Consider the following 17,822-nt stretch of genomic DNA (forward strand, 5'->3'; position numbering starts at 1 on the left):
GAGAATGGATCAAATACTCTGAATGGGACTGAAACGTTAAATAAATGTCAATGTGTCAGTGATTGGGAACATTTCAATATTTAGATGGAGATTCTGGCTTGAATGAATGAAAAGATAATAGTTAAATATAGTTGAAATGTTGGGAAATATACTCTGTAATACACTGTGTGTAGTAAACTGACTCATTGATAAATCTGTCTCTCTATCTCGGTTGCCACAGTGACGGTAACCAGGGTGGTCGCGGCAACGGACTGTGGGAGTTGATTTAATAGTGATTTCTGCTGAGGTTCACCTCACATTAACATGCTTCTCCCTCCAAAACAGTAACTGCTATCACTCAAATAATGATATGGTCGAAACTATGAGAGTCTTGTCAACATTTAGTGAAATTTTTGTGTGTGTGTGGTCAAAAATGTGTCTTGTGGAGCAGTTCAGAAAAGTGGATGTGTTTGCCTGCCTCCAGATATTTTTCCTATCAATTACATGGGACTTGATGCGGCAGTTGGTCGGTGTTGCTTTCAGTTAAACGCCCACTGAGCCAAGAGTTTTTGTCCGATTGGCTCCAGAGAACCACTCTAGCGACCGGCACGAATTTTCCTACAAGCTGATGTGGTTATTTTTCTGCTGGAGTGAAAATTGTGGATGCAAGCGCGAGTTGAAGACGAGATTTTCTGAATTTTTTTGAGGTGCTCCCCACTCTGTCAGTTGGCTCCTCCACTCTGGCTCTCAACATTCCACCCCATACACACCAATGCAAAAATCTGAAAGTGCCTGAAAAGTTACCGATGTTTGAACTGCGACTGTGCAAAAAGTATGAATGCTGTGAGAAAGATGAATACAGGCTTGAATGTAGACACATAGTTGAATATTTCAAAGTTTGAATGGAGTTTCTATCTGGAAGTGTGAATGATTAGCTGAGCTTTGAAAATGCTTGAAAAAGTGTGATCCACCCAATACACACCAATGCAAAAATCTGAAACGTTACCGATGTTTGAACTGCGACTGTGCAAAATCTATGAATGCTGTGAGAAAGATGAATACAAGATTGAAAGTAGACAAATAGTGGAATATTTCAGAGTTTGAATGGAGTTTCTATCTTGAAGTGTGAATGACTAGATGAGTTTTGAAAATGCTTGAAAAAGTGTGAAATTTGAGATTTTTTGAACATTCCGTAATCTGCTTGAATGGGAAAAAATGGCCGGAAAACGCTGAATATCTCGGAAATTATGAATGATATGAATGAGAAAAATAGACGCGGTCGATTCCCAATTGAGATGAATATTTTGGTTTTTGAATGGAGTGAATACGTTGAAAAATGTTGAAGGAGTTAAGGGCCAAACTTTCTGACCCGGAAGATATAATAATAAAAATAAAAATAAAGAATTCCGTGCGTAGAAGAACATATGTTGTGAATGCCTCCTGCATTCACAACCAATGAATCTAAATTCTCCTCCTGGTGTAAAACTGTGAATTATTTCTGCTTCAACATGATCGGACTGAGAAGGAAAGGACAGCCGCTGTCAGACAGCTCCGTCAGACTCAGGGTTTCTTCAGGTAAACCTGCCAGTGAGCAGGTTATGTTCACAGAGTAAGTTACCTCAGTAACAGACCCAGAGTTTAAGTTTCCTCTTTCTGGAACTGAAAACTCAGAGTTTCTCTCATCTCAGGGTTAACAAACTCAGAGTTTTCACAAAACCCGCTTTCTGGAATACCCCCCTGATGTTCATATTTAGATGTCAACAGTTTCTGTGAAGATAAAAAGTTGAGAAGACGTAAAATAAACTGTGGAGCAAAATCTTTTGATCTCTGATCATCAAACATTAAGATAATGATTGATGACATCACTGATCATTAAACTCTCATGTGTCATGAATCTCACATGATGTTTGTCAGTTTGTTGTGTTAAAGTCAAACCTCATGTAGTTTTGTGTTAAAGCGCTCAGTGAACTACATCTTCTCATCAACACCAGAACCAACACCAACATGGAGCCAACTGGGCTCAGAAAAGCTCGTAAACAAGATGAACATCAACAATAAACAACAATAAATTGACTACTGCAGTTCTGGTTCTGGTTCAGTTCTGTGAGCTGCTGATATACAGGAGCAGCTCTACAATGTTTCAGTCAGGAGACGACGTCACTAACGACACCGTCGGCTGTGTCGTCACTAACGACGCCGTCGGCTGTGACGTCACTAACACCGTCGGCTGCGACGTCACTAAGGACTCCGTCGGCTGTGTCGTCACTAACACCGTCGGCTGTGACGTCACTAACGATGCCGTCGGCTGTGTCGTCACTAACGACGCCGTCGGCTGTGTCGTCACTAACACCGTCGGCTGTGTCGTCACTAAGGACTCCGTCGGCTGTGACATCACTAACGACGCCGTCGGCTGTGACGTCACTAACACCGTCGGCTGTGTCGTCACTAAGGACTATGTCGGCTGTGACGTCACTAACACCGTCGGTTGCGACGTCACTAAGGACTCCGTCGGCTGTGACATCACTAACGACGCCGTCGGCTGTGACGTCACTAACACCGTCGGCTGTGACGTCACTAACGACGCCGTCGGCTGTGACGTCACTAACACCGTCGGCTGTGACGTCACTAACGACGCCGTCGGCTGTGACGTCACTAACACCGTCGGCTGCGACGTCACTAAGGACTCCGTCGGCTGTGACGTCACTAACACCGTCGGCTGTGACGTCACTAACGACGCCGTCGGCTGTGTCGTCACTAACACCGTCGGCTGTGACGTCACTAAGGACTCCGTCGGCTGTGACGTCACTAACGACGCCGTCGGCTGTGTCGTCACTAACACCGTCGGCTGTGTCGTCACTAACGAGGCCGTCGGCTGTGTCGTCACTAACACCGTCGGCTGCGTCGTCACTAACTCCGTCGGCTGTGACGTCACTAACACCGTCGGCTGTGACGTCACTAACGACGCCGTCGGCTGTGTCGTCTTTATAAGGACGTCTGAGTCTGATGACAAACTGACAAACATTCTGTGATATTCAATCAGGATCAATACATCATCTGTCTCTCTTCACTACAGACAAAGCTCTGATCAATAAGCTCCATGAGAGGAACAGGAAAGGGCGGGGCTTCAGCTCTGTAGTACATGATGGGCGGGGCTTTAGCTCTGTAGTAACCTGAGGGGCGGGGCTTCAGCTCTGTAGTTTTGTTACTTATTGGTTTTACACAGTTCAGGCTCAACGATGATGTTTGTAAACATGTTTGTATTTGTGTCTTATGTATATATATATATATATATATATATATATATATACTATATATGTATACTTTATATACTGTATAGGGTTATAGAACATCTGCAGACAAAGTGATTGACAGAACATTATATTACAGACTGGACCGCAGGGGAACCATCCCAGATAGCAAACTGACTCCGCCCCAGAAGTTTCTCACGGTCCGCAACAGATCCACAAAGTCGATCTGGATCAGAGTCCACTTGCACAACGGGACGGACCCGGAACAGATAAGGATCACGGATCCAGACCGACCCTGACCCAGACCCAGACCCTGAGGTCAGTACAATGCAAAAACTCTTGTATTACTGGTGACCAAACAGAATCAGTAACTCTGTAACTTCCTGATGTTTACAGATGTTGTTGCTCTGTTAATCAGTCCAGTGGTTTAATGGTTCAGTAAGAAGTCGTCTTGTTTGTTCAGTTTATTTAGTTTATACTCACAGTTAAGAAGCTGGAATTAGAGAATTTTTCTTTTTTCTTTTAAAAAACAGATTAAACGATTATAAAAACAGTTGCCATTAATTCAAACGACTCTTTTGCTAGAAACCATCAAAACTGTAACTTCAAGAACCCACTCAGACCTGCAGGACATCTAACTTGAAGAACCTGTTTCAGGACACACTTTCTTGAGCTTCCTGTTTGTGCAGCAAGTTGTATGACATCATCATCAGCAGGTTTCATGTTGAAATGAATTCTCTGTCTTTGTGAGCAGCAGCTTCATGTCACTGAACAGTAACACATTTTTAAAACAGTCCCCTTCTTCAGACATTTTCATCCAATGAGGCTTTAAATCAACATTATTCCTTATTTAAAATTCCCCAGTGAGCAAAAAGTCTAGAACACGTCTAAAAGGCGTGATTTATGGACGTCCAGACGTCCTCCAGGAGCCAGAATTTACGTCTTTTCTGGACATAGTATAAATGTCAAAGACAGACGTGTTAAAGACTTGCATGAAGTCCCAACTGTCCACATCTGCAAGGATCCATGTTTAAACCAATGTGAACTTGTAATAGTGTCATTGAGTCACTGACATGCACCTGTTGATTGAATTGATGATTAAACTACAGAATTGTGTTATTTAAGAGTGAAATATAACCTCAAATGAAAGAGTGAAATCATGTGACTAAGTATACCACACTTTTATTATTGTTGTTAAAAGAGATGCAGTCAGTAGAACATATAATGGAGGAGAGGAAAATAGGTCCACAGAGAAGCCGAGGCCAAATGTAAGATAAAGCAGTGCAGCTGCCAGCTCGGATTTTCCCGGCCTCAGAGATCTCAGGGCGCCGTGATGGTGAAGTTTTGCCGAGCAGGGAAGATCAAGGAAATGCCGGATGTCGGGCAAATGCAGACATGGGGGGGTGCACATGTTTTAGCCTCGTGCAGGAAAATACCAGAGTCAGCAAAATTTTTACATAAACAAAAGAACGAGCCAGGATTGGACCAAACATGGTGCCCAGCCCCCGAATTAGTGAATATAAGGAGTATGTTTTGAATTGAGAATTTGGATCTTATTGGATGAACGTTTGTCTGTATGATCTCATGCTTTAATTGTCGACAATCAAACTCTACTGCACTCAGCTTTGGAGGACTCCTGGAGATTATTTCCTTTTTATTGGTGACTTTTTGAATCTCTGAAAAACCTTTTTGGACAAACGACAAAGATTAAGAAGTCGATACACGACAGTTCTCATGTCACGGACCTGCAGACACACACAGACTTAAATAAGATTTTGCCCAACGGACCCTCGGAAAGATTATTGATATTGATTCAGTATTCAACTGTTGTTTGTGTACGATCAGGATGGCTCCTATTGGATCAATTTTCCGATCCAATCCTCGCTCACTCTCCTGCTCCTGCTCACGTCTGGTCCCGACCCACTTCCGCATTTGAAACTACAAGTGACAAGAGGTTTGTTTTGCCCTGAGCAGTTCAGCTGCCTCTGCTCGCCCCACCGACAAAGAGTCAAAGAGAGAAAGTGTCACTGAAAAGACACAAAGCGAGATGTGAAACAAAGAGGGCTCAAACCGAGTAAACATCGGGTCATCGTTTGAACGGTGGCCAAAGGTCCGTGAAGATATGGACCCGGTGCTGATACAGCGAGTTTCTGTTGAGCAGGTAACCTTCGTCTTTATTGTGGATGTTGACACAGATAAGTTTCATGCCGATGCTGCTGATGACTGTGAAGCTGCCGTTACTTTGTTTCTGTCACCTGCGTGGTACCAGTACCAAAGATCCCTCACCCAAAGGACTTCAACAGCTACAGACCAGTTGCTCTCACTTCACACCTGATGAAGACCCTGGAGCGGCTGGTCCTTGTCCATCTCCGCCCTCTGGTGGGTCCTTTTATGGACCCACTCCAGTTTGCCTACCAGCCTGGCATCGGAGTGGACGACGCCATCATCTTCCTCCTGGACAGATCACTGTCCCACCTGGAGCAGCCTGGAAGCACTGTGAGGATCATGTTCTTTGATTTCTCCAGTGCTTTCAACACCATACAGCCTGCACTGTTGGGGGACAAGCTGGAGCTCACGGGGGTGGACCAACACCTCACGTCCTGGATCCTCGATTACCTCACCAACCGGCCACAGTATGTGAGGACTCGGGACTGCGTGTCGGACACGGTTGTCTGCAGTACAGGGGCCCCACAGGGAACAGTCCTGGCCCCTTTCCTGTTCACCCTGTACACTGCTGATTTCTCCCACCAAACACCCCACAGCCATCTACAAAAGTTCTCTGACGACTCTGCTATCGTCGGCCTCATCAGGGACGGGGATGACGGAGCCTACAGAGAACTTATTCAGGACTTTGTGGACTGGTGCCAGCGGAACCACCTCCAGCTCAACGCCGGGAAGACCAAAGAGCTGGTGGTGGATTTCCGCAGGCGCAAACAACCCTGCATTCAGGTGAACATCCTGGGAACGGACATTGAGATGGTGACGTCTTACAAGTACCTGGGAGTTCACCTGAACAACAAACTGGACTGGACTCATCACACTGCAGCAATATACAAGAAAGGCCAGAGCAGACTCCATCTGCTGAGGAAGCTCAGGTCCTTTGGAGTGCAGGGGGCACTCCTGACTTCTTTCTATGACTCTGTGGTGGCATCAGCCATTTTCTATGGTATAGTCTGCTGGAGCAGCAGCATTTCGGCAGCAGATAGGAAGAGACTTGATAAACTTATCAAGAAGGCCAGCTCCATCCTGGGATGCCCTCTTGACCCAGTGCAGGTGGTGGGAGACAGCAGGATGATGGCCAAGCTATCATCGCTGCTGGTGAAGGAGTCCCACCCCCTACAGGCCACTATCACAGCACTGGTCAGCTCCTTCAGTGACAGGCTGATACACCCCAAGTGTGTGAAGGAGAGGTATCGCAGGTCCTTCCTTCCTGCTGCTGTCAGAGTCTACAACCAGCACTGCTCCCAGTAGACCTCACTGTGCACTGTGCAATAAAAAAACTCTGCACATATCCACACACTTTCTGGTTTGCACAAATTGGACAATTTTTAATATCCATATTTATTATTTATTGTTTGTAAATAAAAATACCAACTGTTTAAACTTACACTGTCCATATTATAAATAATAAATACTATGTCATATTGTAAATACCAATTTCATATTGTAGATATTATGTATATACCAGTTAAATTCTATTTCTTATGTCTTATTATATTGTTTATTTTTTACTTTTATTACTGTTTAAGTGTGATACTGTCCTTTGGCTGTTGTGACAAAGAAATTTCCCCATTTGCGGGACAAATAAAGGAATTCTGATTCTGATTCTGATTCTGATTCTGATTATTAGACGGTGTCTGTCTCTGCAGTGTTGTCAACACTTGTTTACTTGTTCGATGGAGACGTTAGCCTCTATGCTAGCATTGTAAGCTAACAACAAGCTAACATTGCTAACATGTTCACACCAAATCAGCCTATTTATTTGCTCGTGGCAGCTAAATGAAGCAGCAAGTAAGATGAATGAATGGAGGAATGAAACCCCAACGTGAAGCGGAGAGGTTTCGGATTTATTTCTCCATAACAACCTCTCGCCCGGTCACTGCTCAGCTGTTTTGCTAACCCTCCTCCTGGTCTTGTCCGTTTGTGTTCAACGAAGCCTTTGCTAAATCAATATGATGAAAGGAAGAAGCAAGCTTCAGAGAATAGTAAACCTAGCCTCAAAAATTTTAGGGAAGAGACAGAAACAATTAAGTCGCATGTATCAGGAAGTGCTTAGGAGAAAAGCTGTCAAAATAGCAAACGATCCCTTTCATCCACTCATTAGGGAGTTTGAGCTTCTTCCCTCTGGTAGACGATACAAAGCACCAAAGGCAAATCGTAATATTTAAAAAAATTCCTTCATCCCTAATGCCATTGGTGCATTGAACACCATGTCCCGTTGATGCGTTTCTAATGTAACGGCCACTGTTGTCCTGCTTTTTGCCCTGAAGATGTTTGTGTGTTGTTGTTGTTGTTGTCGTCCTGCTTGTTGTTTTTTTTATGAGACCAAAGACAAATTTCCACATTGTGGACAATAAATGAAACTAACTAACTAACCAACTAACATTATCATACACGCGTTACGATGTGTGTATTTGTGTGTCTTATCTGTCATAAACAAGAGATCACGGTTTACGGCACGTTTGTGTCGCGGTGCTGCTCAGACAGCAGCTGGGACACACACAGCTGGTCCGAGGCTCATGCAGGTTTGTTTTTCAGCCACAATGTGGAAGCGATCGTTGTGATGAAAGCTGACGGCAGCATCTGTGAGTCTCTTGGCCCTCAGTAACTTTTAGAAGTGGCTAACTTAGCTGTTGTAACTTATTACGTAGCTGTAAGGTAACGTAGCTGTAGCATGCTAATGACGTTACGCTAGCTTGGCTGTGGAGCTCAGCTGTGGACATTGTAATGACTTACAAGAGTTACGTGAGTGTCAACGTGCATTGTAATAACTTTACCTGTGAATCTGACATCGTTACTCCGCAGTCACAGCTGCTGTATTTGGTTTCTGCCGGCTTGTTGCTCTTGGTGCTTGTTGGGGGGGGGGGGGGGCTCCGAGGGGAGAGCGGTACGAGCTCGGAGGGGAGGGGTGTGTGTGGGGGAGGGGTGCTTTTTTCAAACCTTTCTCAGATCGTAGACCAGAGCTTTAAATATGACCGTTAATGTAAAATGTATCATGCAATATAATGTTTTCACTGTTGATTAGTTACTTGTCATCTAAAATCTTAATACACTCGACATAATTAGCACAAAACACATCTGTTAGCTTGTTTTGGTAAAAACCTTATGACCTTTGGTTAAATAACATCGTACACTACTGAAAAATTCAATGTAAAATATATACAAGGCAAAAGTTGTATGTAATATTTTAATGAACATTAAGCACATTTTTTAAATAAAAATAAAAGAGTGCTCAGTTTAATACTTACAGATGATCATGATAATACCCTGGCTTACTACCAGAGTCCAGGCAGGTAGAAGTCCAAGGTTTTGAAATGTCCATTGGCATAAAAGTGTCTTTAATTAGTCAAGATGTTTCCAAGGTGCTACCTCCTCCTGTCCTTCTGTCCCATCCTGTAGCTGGCGATGTAGGGGCTCCTCACAGAGGATGGAGCAGGGCTGGGGCTCCTCACAGAGGATGGAGCAGGGCTGGGGCTCCTCACAGAGGATGGAGAAGGGCTGGGGCTCCTCACAGAGGATGGAGCAGGGCTGGGGCTCCTCACAGAGGATGGAGCAGGGCTGGGGCTCCTCACAGAGGATGGAGAGGAGCTGGAGGTCCTCACAGAGGATGGAGCAGGGCTGGGGCTCCTCACAGAGGATGGAGCAGGGCTGGGGCTCCTCACAGAGGATGGAGAGGAGCTGGAGGTCCTCACAGAGGATGGAGAAGGGCTGGGGCTCCTCACAGAGGATGGAGCAGGGCTGGGGGTCCTCACAGAGGATGGAGCAGGGCTGGGGGTCCTCACAGAGGATGGAGAGGAGCTGGAGGTCCTCACAGAGGATGGAGAGGAGCTGGAGGTCCTCACAGAGGATGGAGCAGGGCTGGGGCTCCTCACAGAGGATGGAGCAGGGCTGGGGGTCCTCACAGAGGATGGAGCAGGGCTGGGGCTCCTCACAGAGGATGGAGCAGGGCTGGGGGTCCTCCTAGCCACTAATTTGGGCTTTACTGAGGCCGACTGTGCTCCACCTGAACCTCTCACACACATTCCATTCCTTCCACAAGCCTCTCACAGTAGTTTGCTGGAATTCTGGCCCAGTCCTCCTGACAGAACCGGTGTAATCGAGTCAGGTTTGTAGGTCACATGCCTTTTCAGCTCTGCCCACACATTTTCTATAGGATTGAGATCAGGGCTTTGTGATGGCCACTCCAAAACATTGACTTTGTTGTCCTTAAGCCACTTTGTAACTGATTTGGTGGTATGCTTAGTGTCATTGTCCATTTGGAAGACCCATTTGCACCCAAGCTTTAACTTCCTGGCTGACGTCTTGAGATGTTGAGTCAATATTTCTACATAATGTTCTTTCCTCATAATGCCATCTATTTTGTGAAGTGCACCAGTCCCTCCTGCAGCAGACCACCCCCACAACATGATGCTGCTGATGCTGTGATGTACTTCAGAGTTGGGATGGTGTTCTCAGGCTTGCAAGCTTCCCCCTTTTTCCTCCAAATGTATCAATGGTCATTACGGCCAAGTTTCATCAGACCACAGGACATGTCTCCAAAAATTAAGGTCTTTGTCCCTGTGTGCATTTGCAAACTGTAATCTGGCTTTTCATGCTGCTTTTGGAGTAATGGCTTCTTCCTCACTGAGTGGTCTTTCAGCCCATGTCGGTACAGGACTGGTTTCACTCTGGATAATGACTCTCTTACCAGCTTCAGCCGGCATCTTCACAAGGTCTTTTGCTTTTGTTCTGGGGTTGATACGCACATTTCGCACCAAAGCACGTTCATCTCCGGGACACAGAACCCGTCTCCTTCCTGAGCGATGTGATGGCTGGACATTCCCATGGTGTCTATACTTGTGTATAATTGTTTGAACAGATGAACGTGGCACCTTCAGGCATCTGGGAATTGTACCCAAGGATGAACCAGACTTGTGGAAGTCCACAGTTCTCTTCCTGATATCTTGGCTGATTTCTTTTGATTTTCCCATGATGTCACACAAAGAAGCAGTGTGTTTGAGGTGTGCCTTAAAATACATCCACAGATGTGTCTGTAATTAACTCAAATGTTGTCCGTTAACCTATCAGAAGCTTCCAAAGCCATGAAATCATCATCTGGGCTTTCCCAAATTGTTTAAAGGCATAGTAATCTTAGCGTATGTAAACTTCTGACTTTGAAGAAAGTAATAAAAAAATGTCTCAAAAATTCTCTCTCTCATTATTCTGGCATTTAGCAAATATAAATAATGTTGGACAGGAAACGTTTAGTCTGATTTTATGTCAGACAGTGAGAAAAAAAAGGTTAGGTGTCTTTTTATACAGTGTATGTAAATTTCTGGTTTCAACTGTACACTTTATATTATATATATAATGTAAAGTATATATATACACACACACATATATACACAGATACATATATACTTTATATATTATAGATATATATTGTAAAGTATATATATATACATACATATACAGTATATATACATATATACAGTACAGACCAAAAGTTTGGACACACCTTCTCATTCAATGAGTTTCCTTTCTTTTCATGACTATTGACATTGTAGATTCACACTGAAGGCATCAAAACTATGAATTAACACATGTGCAAATATGTACTTAACAAAAAAGTGTAAAACAACTGAAAATACGCCTTATATTCTAGTTTCTTCAAAGTAGCCACCTTTTGCTCTGATTACTGCTTTGCACACACTCTGCATTCTCTTGATGAGCTTCAAGAGGTAGTCACCTGAAATGGTTTTCACTTCACAGGTGTGCCCTGTCAGGTTTAATAAGTGGGATTTCTTGCCTTATAAATGGGGTTGGGACCATCAGTTGTGTTGTGCAGAAGTCAGGTGGATACACAGCTGATAGTCCTACTGAATAGACTGTTAGAATTTGTATTATGGCAAGAAAAAAGCAGCTAAGTAAAGAAAAACGAGTGGCCATCATTACTTTAAGAAATGAAGGTCAGTCAGTCCGAAAAATTGGGAAAACTTTGAAAGTGTCCCCAAGTGCAGTCGCAAAAACCATCAAGCGCCACAAAGAAACTGGCTCACATGAGGACCGCCCCAGGAAAGGAAGACCAAGAGTCACCTCTGCTGCGGAGGGTAAGTTCATCCGAGTCACCAGCCTCAGAAATCGCAGGTTAACAGCAGCTCAGATTAGAGACCAGGGGCCTCATGTACTAAGACTTGCGTGGATTTCCTACTGAAACATGGCGTACGCTAGAATCCAGAAACTGTCTTACGCACAAAAAAAATCAGATGTATCAAAGTGTGCGTACGCGTCGATCCAAGCACTTTTACTTTGTACATCCCAATCAACGTGGAATTGAGCGCACATGTAGACGTAAGAAACTCCTCCCTGTCCACGCCCTCATTTAAATATGCAAATCAATTTAAATAGGCGGGGATTCCCCTCTCTGCACCATCAGATTTACACCATGAGTAAAGGGAAGAAGCGCAACTTCACCGAGTCTGAGCTCGAAACGCTATTAAAAAAAGTCGAGATGCGAAGATCTGTATTATTTGGTCGCCTCTCGCCAGGGATAAATACCAAAAAAGAAAAAAAAAAAGAAAAAGAAATGTGAGTGGGAGCGTGTGTGTGAGGCAATGAACGCTGTGGGGTCGGAGCAGCGCACACTCACTGAAATTAAAAACAAAAAATGGTCCGACGTGGCGGTGGAGGTGAAGCGGAGGATTTCTGCCCAATAGCATGTGAAATAGATTTCGTTTCCTTTGTTCATGCACCGCTTGATTGAATCACTATTACTTTTTTCAAAAGGAATAATATATATTTATATATTTATTTTATAATATAAGTGCCACCGTTAGTGGGAAACAAACAGAAGGACAAAACAACTTCATTACAAGGATTGACGAGACGGATCACACTTATATTAATGACTGCAGAAGTGCGTCGTGGCTACTGCAGTGTGACATTTCCAACTTTACGCACACGTTTAATGACACAAATACTGAACACAAGGAGACAATAAAGGGCTTGTTAGATAGCTCTGCCGCTCTATTTTCACCAGGGAAAAACAAATGCACATATTTGAATGCACGTGCCCAAAGGCATTGTGCTGGTTTACATTCGGGGCGCAATTAAACGGATTTAGTCACCGAGAAGCCACCCATCGCGCACCGTGCCAGCCTCCAGCCTGTTACCAACCATGCTATTGGTAAGAATGAACGAGTCATGTTGAACCAGGCCACCTTGCCACGATGTTGGTGAGCTGCATTTGCGCATCACATATTTGAACATTAATTGAATGAAAATGTTTCCTGTTGACAAAAACAAATTATTCCTTTGATGGCGCTTTTATAGCAACATGTGTGCAGGGAAACCGGCTTTTGCTGTACATTTGATGTACCGGGATGACATTCTTATGATCCCACACCTGTGTGGGCACGGACAACCCTGGCTCCTGGCTGTGTTTCGTTCTAGGGCCGGCCGCAGCTCTGCGCACAGCTCCAGTAACACTGGCCTCGGCAACCTAAAACGACTCATGAGCCAGTTGTCGTCATTTGCCAACAGATCTTCCCGTTCTCTAAACACCCTCTCATGTCTGATATTACCATTTGCGATGTCTTCTAACAAGGCCAAGGCTGCCGTTGTTAATGGCATTTTTTCATCACTTTGCGCATGCTTTTGTCATTTATGATCCATATGATTGAAAACGCGTGTGTTAATTGTCCGTCTCTCTGATGTAATGTGCACACATTACTCTGAGGACAAATTGTTTAGACATAATTAACAGTTTCACAGCATCACCTCAGAGTGTCGCCAAAGGAACAATAGCTGCAGAAACGTGCGTACGCCAGCCATGAAGCTGGCGTGGGGCACCGCACATTTCCACGGTCATTTCACTTTTGATACATCTGAACGTTGGCGTGGAAAATGACGTACGCCACTTTTTTGTGCGTACGCAACATTGATACATGAGGCCCCAGGTCAATGCCACACAGAGTTCTAGCAGCAGACACATCTCTAGAACAACTGTTAAGAGGAGACTGTGTGAATCAGGCCTTCATGGTAGAATAGCTGCTAGGAAACCACTGCTAAGGACAGGCAACAAGCAGAAGAGACTTGTTTGGGCTAAAGAACACAAGGAATGGACATTAGACCAGTGGAAATCTGTGCTTTGGTCTGATGAGTCCAAATTTGAGATCTTTGGTTCCAACCACCGCGTCTTTGTGCGACGCAGAAAAGGTGAACGGATGGACTCTACATGCCTGGTTCCCACCGTGAAGCATGGAGGAGGAGGTGTGATGGTGTGGGGGTGCTTTGCTGGTGACACTGTTGGGGATTTATTCAAAATTGAAGGCATACTGAACCAGCATGGCTACCACAGCATCTTGCAGCGGCATGCTATTCCATCTGGTTTGCGTTTAGTTGGACCATCATTTATTTTTCAACAGGACAATGACCCCAAACACACCTCCAGGCTGTGTAAGGGCTATTTGACCAAGAAGGAGAGTGATGGGGTGCTGCGCCAGATGACCTGGCCTCCACAGTCACCGGACCTGAACCCAATCGAGATGGTTTGGGGTGAGCTGGACCGCAGAGTGAAGGCAAAAGGGCCAACAAGTGCTAAGCATCTCTGGGAACTCCTTCAAGACTGTTGGAAGACCATTTCAGGTGACTACCTCTTGAAGCTCATCAAGAGAATGCCAAGAGTGTGCGAAGCAGTAATCAAAGCAAAAGGTGGCTACTTTGAAGAACCTAGAATATAAGACATATTTTCAGTTGTTTCACACTTTTTTGTTAAGTATATAATTCCACATGTGTTAATTCATAGTTTTGATGCCTTCAGTGTGAATCTACAATTTTCATAGTCATGAAAATAAAGAAAACTCTTTGAATGAGAAGGTGTGTCCAAACTTTTGGTCTGTACTGTATATATTTTACATTATATATATTTTTTATTTTATTTAACCTTTATTTAACCAGGAAAAGACTCATTGAGATTAAAAATCTCTTTTACAAGAGTGTCCTGGCCAAGACACATATATATGTATATACTTTACATTATGTGTATGTATATATATATATATATATATATACAGTATATACATACATACACACATATATATACTTTACATTATATATATATATATATATATATATATATTTAATGTATATATATATATGTGTGTGTGTGTGTGTGTGTGTATATATATACTTTACATCACTCAGTTCTGGTTGAGAATACATAACTTTATATTTTCTGAAGCCTCGTTGAATTTTCTCTAGTTTCTGTTTCATTCGTCATTTTTAGTTCTGTCAGCTTGTTGTTTCTGTCACTTATTCGATGTCCTCTCTCCTTTCTCCTAATATTGTTGCTTTCTGAAAAGAAGCTTTTTTGCTATCTATTTCTTTCTTTAGTTCTATAATTTTGGATTTAATCCTGTAGAGTTTCTTCAATTTGTCTTCCAAGTTTTTGAGTTTAATGGTTATTATTCTGATCAGGGCCTTCAGTGCGTCCCTGAGCTCAGACGGTGTCAACTCGTCATTATCATCGTGTCTAAGTATGGTTTAATTTCAATTTTCAGTTTTTCTTTGGTATCTGGATTATTTAAAATGTTCTCCAGAGAGCAATCTTACTCTTAGTATCATGTAAATAGGACTGTGGTCTGAGAGATTCACATGAATCTAATCTGTAAAGGTCTTTCTTAAATGTAAAGAAGTCGTCTATCTGAGAGAAGACTTGATGAGTGGGTTAGTAGTGTTTGTAGTGTCGACCTGTCGGGTTCACCTCTCTCCACGTCTACAAAACCCTTTTCATGCATCAAAGTATTCATTCTTTTAATTCTTTTACTAATGTTTTTTGCTTCAGACTTTCCATTAGAAGAGTATATATACAGTAAATATATAATATTAAAGTCGCCACCACGTCAGGATACTCAGCTTTTTGTTGTCATTAATTCAAATAGATGTTAATAAAAGGACCAGGAGGAACAGACTTGTCAACAGACCCTCTGTTTTGCCTATAATGATAACAAATCTACCTTCTTTATCTTTATATTCAGATATGTGTTCATAATTTACAGCACTAGATATGAAAAAATCGCCACTCAATATTTAAATCCCTGTTTATTTAATTTAGCATGTTCACAGTCATCTAGGCGAGTTTCCTGCAGGAACGCTATTTGGATTTTATCTTTCTTTAGTTTTGATAAAGTTTTGGCCTCTTGGTTGGGTTGATTACCAAGTTTATATTGAGTGAAACCATTTTTATAGGTGTATATTGCATCTAAGTGACTCCCAGCTCAACTGCACACTTGAACTTGGTGAACTTGAACCCAAACTCAAAGAGAGCTGGAAAAAAGAAAGGATGTGAAGCACAACAAGAAGTAAAGTTAAGGGTACATAGTCCGTTGAAGATCTCCTGAAGGCTCGGAGTTTCTCCTTGTAGCTTGAACCGCTCTCCTCGAGGTAGCCTCTGCTCGCCAGGTCCTCAGCTGCATCCTCTATTGTATTGTACATTTTGGTTCTGTCTTTGTGTCTCACCCGTAGCCTGGCCGGGAAGAGAGTCTGGAATTGAACTCTGTTTTCTTTCAGGACCTTACGGACCTCTGCATGTTCTCTTCATTTTTTGAGGATGAGAGGACGATAGTCGTGGTCCAGGTTTATGTATTGATCTTGCCAGGTGAATCCCTTCCCTGCATGATGGAGCGTGGCGGCGGGTCCTCCAGTGGTTGTGGCCCCACTGAACAGTGTGCTCTTCAATCTGTAAATCGGGTCCGTCCTCGAATAGTCCGAGACCCTCACTTAGTAAATTTTCCACGAATATAACGGCTACATGCTGCTATTCCGACATGCCGCTATTTAGACAGTGACCTCTAATTGTCGGAATAGCAGCATTAAAGTTATTTTTCAAGCGTCCCACTTTTTCGACATTGTTTTTTGTCATTGTCGGAGACATGTCGGAATAGCGGCATGTCTAAATAGAGACATGTCAGAATAGCGGGATGTCGGAATAGCGGGCGGACCCCGAATATAACCATCGTTGGTGACTCCTTCTCCTCTCTGGCACCCCATAAGTCCTCATGTTCTCACGTCTGGAGCGACTCTCCAAGTCTATTAGCTTAGCCTCTAGCTTCACGTGTAGCTTTAGCATCTCCGTCATGACTTCTTCCACTTTTTGAATTCTCTCCTCCGCTTCATCCAATCTTCGCCTTTAAAATGTCTTCTTTGATTGTCCCTAATTGTTCTCTGGTTCTCTTAATTCTTGCAGAATAAGATCCAAATCAGCCATTTCTCCACTCGGGGCTAATGTAGTTTATCCCACCATGCCGCTTGTTAGCTTTGACTGCTAATTATTAGCTAGCTGCGCCTCGTCTTCTTCGTCCACCTCTGCTTTCTGCTGGCAGTTCTTGCTCGGTGTCTTACCCTCTTTCTTTCTCAACTTTACTGTAAAATATAATATTTGAGACGACAATCAGTCTGATTTTAATGTAAACAAAAACAATTGTTTGTTTGTGAAGGACACACATCAACAATATAATCAACATAAAGTATTCATTGTTTTCTGTTCTCACGTCTTTATTTTCTGTTTCTTCTTCTGTTCATCTGTTGTTATTATAATTTATCGTTTATTATTATTATTGATCTTCTATATAAATCTGTGATCTGTTTATGACTCCATGTTTGTTTTTGTTTCTGTCTGCAGACAGCTCAGCTGTGGGAGCTGCAGAAGTGAAATGCATGATGGGAATCGAGTCTCCAAAAGGTAGTCCAACAGTGTGTTATTGATGAAGCTCGCACTCTCACTCCCCTCGGTGATCAGTTCTGATCATTATTGATCAACATGAACTGAAACAGGAAGTCATTTATTAATAAGGACACTGGATATTGATCCTTGATCGATCGACGAGCCTCTATCAGTTCTCAGACGGTCGATAAAAAACTGGATCATTTTGATGTAAACTGACTTCAACTGATTTATTGATCATAATAATAATCAATACATTCAGACTGATAACAGATTTGAACAATAAAACTTGTTCTCATTGATTTTCTGTTTTCTGTGACGTCACATTAATGATCATAATCAATGTTGTTTAGTAAACAACAAAATAAACTTCAAATCAACGTTTAAATTAAAAACATAAGTCTTTCATTCTGGATTTCAAAATGGACTCTGAACTGAACTCAGTTCCCCAGAATGCCCTTGGCCAGCTTACTCCATGATCAAAGGAACATAAAGCAAGTTAGCACGGAGCTGCTATCTGCAAAGGAAAGGAGCGACCAGTTTCCTCCGTCCGCTGTCTTTCATCAGACACTGCACAGCCAGAACAATGGTCTCCTCATCAGTCACGGAACCACCAGCACCTTGTCTTCAAAGACTGGTAACATTGAACTGGGCCTAGATAGCACACAACATAG

The 17,822-nt window shown here is 43.1% G+C and overlaps 2 protein-coding genes and 1 long non-coding RNA gene across 4 annotated transcripts in view; 2 read left to right on the forward strand and 1 right to left on the reverse strand.

Annotated features, from left to right (window-relative positions):
- The window catches only part of LOC311273070 (uncharacterized protein), a 28,041-nt gene that overhangs the window by 1,415 nt on the left and 8,804 nt on the right, over positions 1-17,822 (reverse strand). The window contains exon 4 of one of the 2 annotated variants that reach the window (XM_084379944.1): positions 17,365-17,802. The exons of the other annotated variant lie outside the window; for it this stretch is intronic. Coding sequence (XP_084236070.1) covers positions 17,747-17,802 — 56 coding nt within the window. The 3' untranslated portion in view covers positions 17,365-17,746. Of the gene's footprint in view, positions 1-17,364; positions 17,803-17,822 lie in introns of those variants that run through there. 2 annotated transcript variants of the gene reach the window in all.
- Positions 1,440-17,198, forward strand: LOC311273094. Its single transcript, XR_014624636.1, has 3 exons — positions 1,440-1,588; positions 3,367-3,545; positions 17,107-17,198. It is a non-coding gene; the product is annotated as an uncharacterized lncRNA (long non-coding RNA).
- On the forward strand, positions 4,006-10,766 carry LOC311273090 (uncharacterized protein). The gene is made up of 2 exons (XM_084379970.1): positions 4,006-5,388; positions 8,847-10,766. Exon 2 carries the CDS (start codon positions 8,875-8,877, stop codon positions 9,409-9,411), a length of 537 nt encoding a protein of 178 aa, XP_084236096.1. The 5' UTR covers positions 4,006-5,388; positions 8,847-8,874; the 3' UTR covers positions 9,412-10,766.

Source organism: Pagrus pagrus, assembly GCF_965226575.1.
Source record: "Pagrus pagrus genome assembly, chromosome: 17".
NCBI classification, from domain to species: Eukaryota; Metazoa; Chordata; class Actinopteri; order Spariformes; family Sparidae; genus Pagrus; species Pagrus pagrus.

What these genes read in the sequence shown, in the direction of transcription:
- LOC311273090 (XM_084379970.1), top strand. Translation starts at nt 8,875, where the DNA reads ATGGAGCAGGGCTGGGGCTCCTCACAGAGGATGGAGCAGGGCTGGGGC.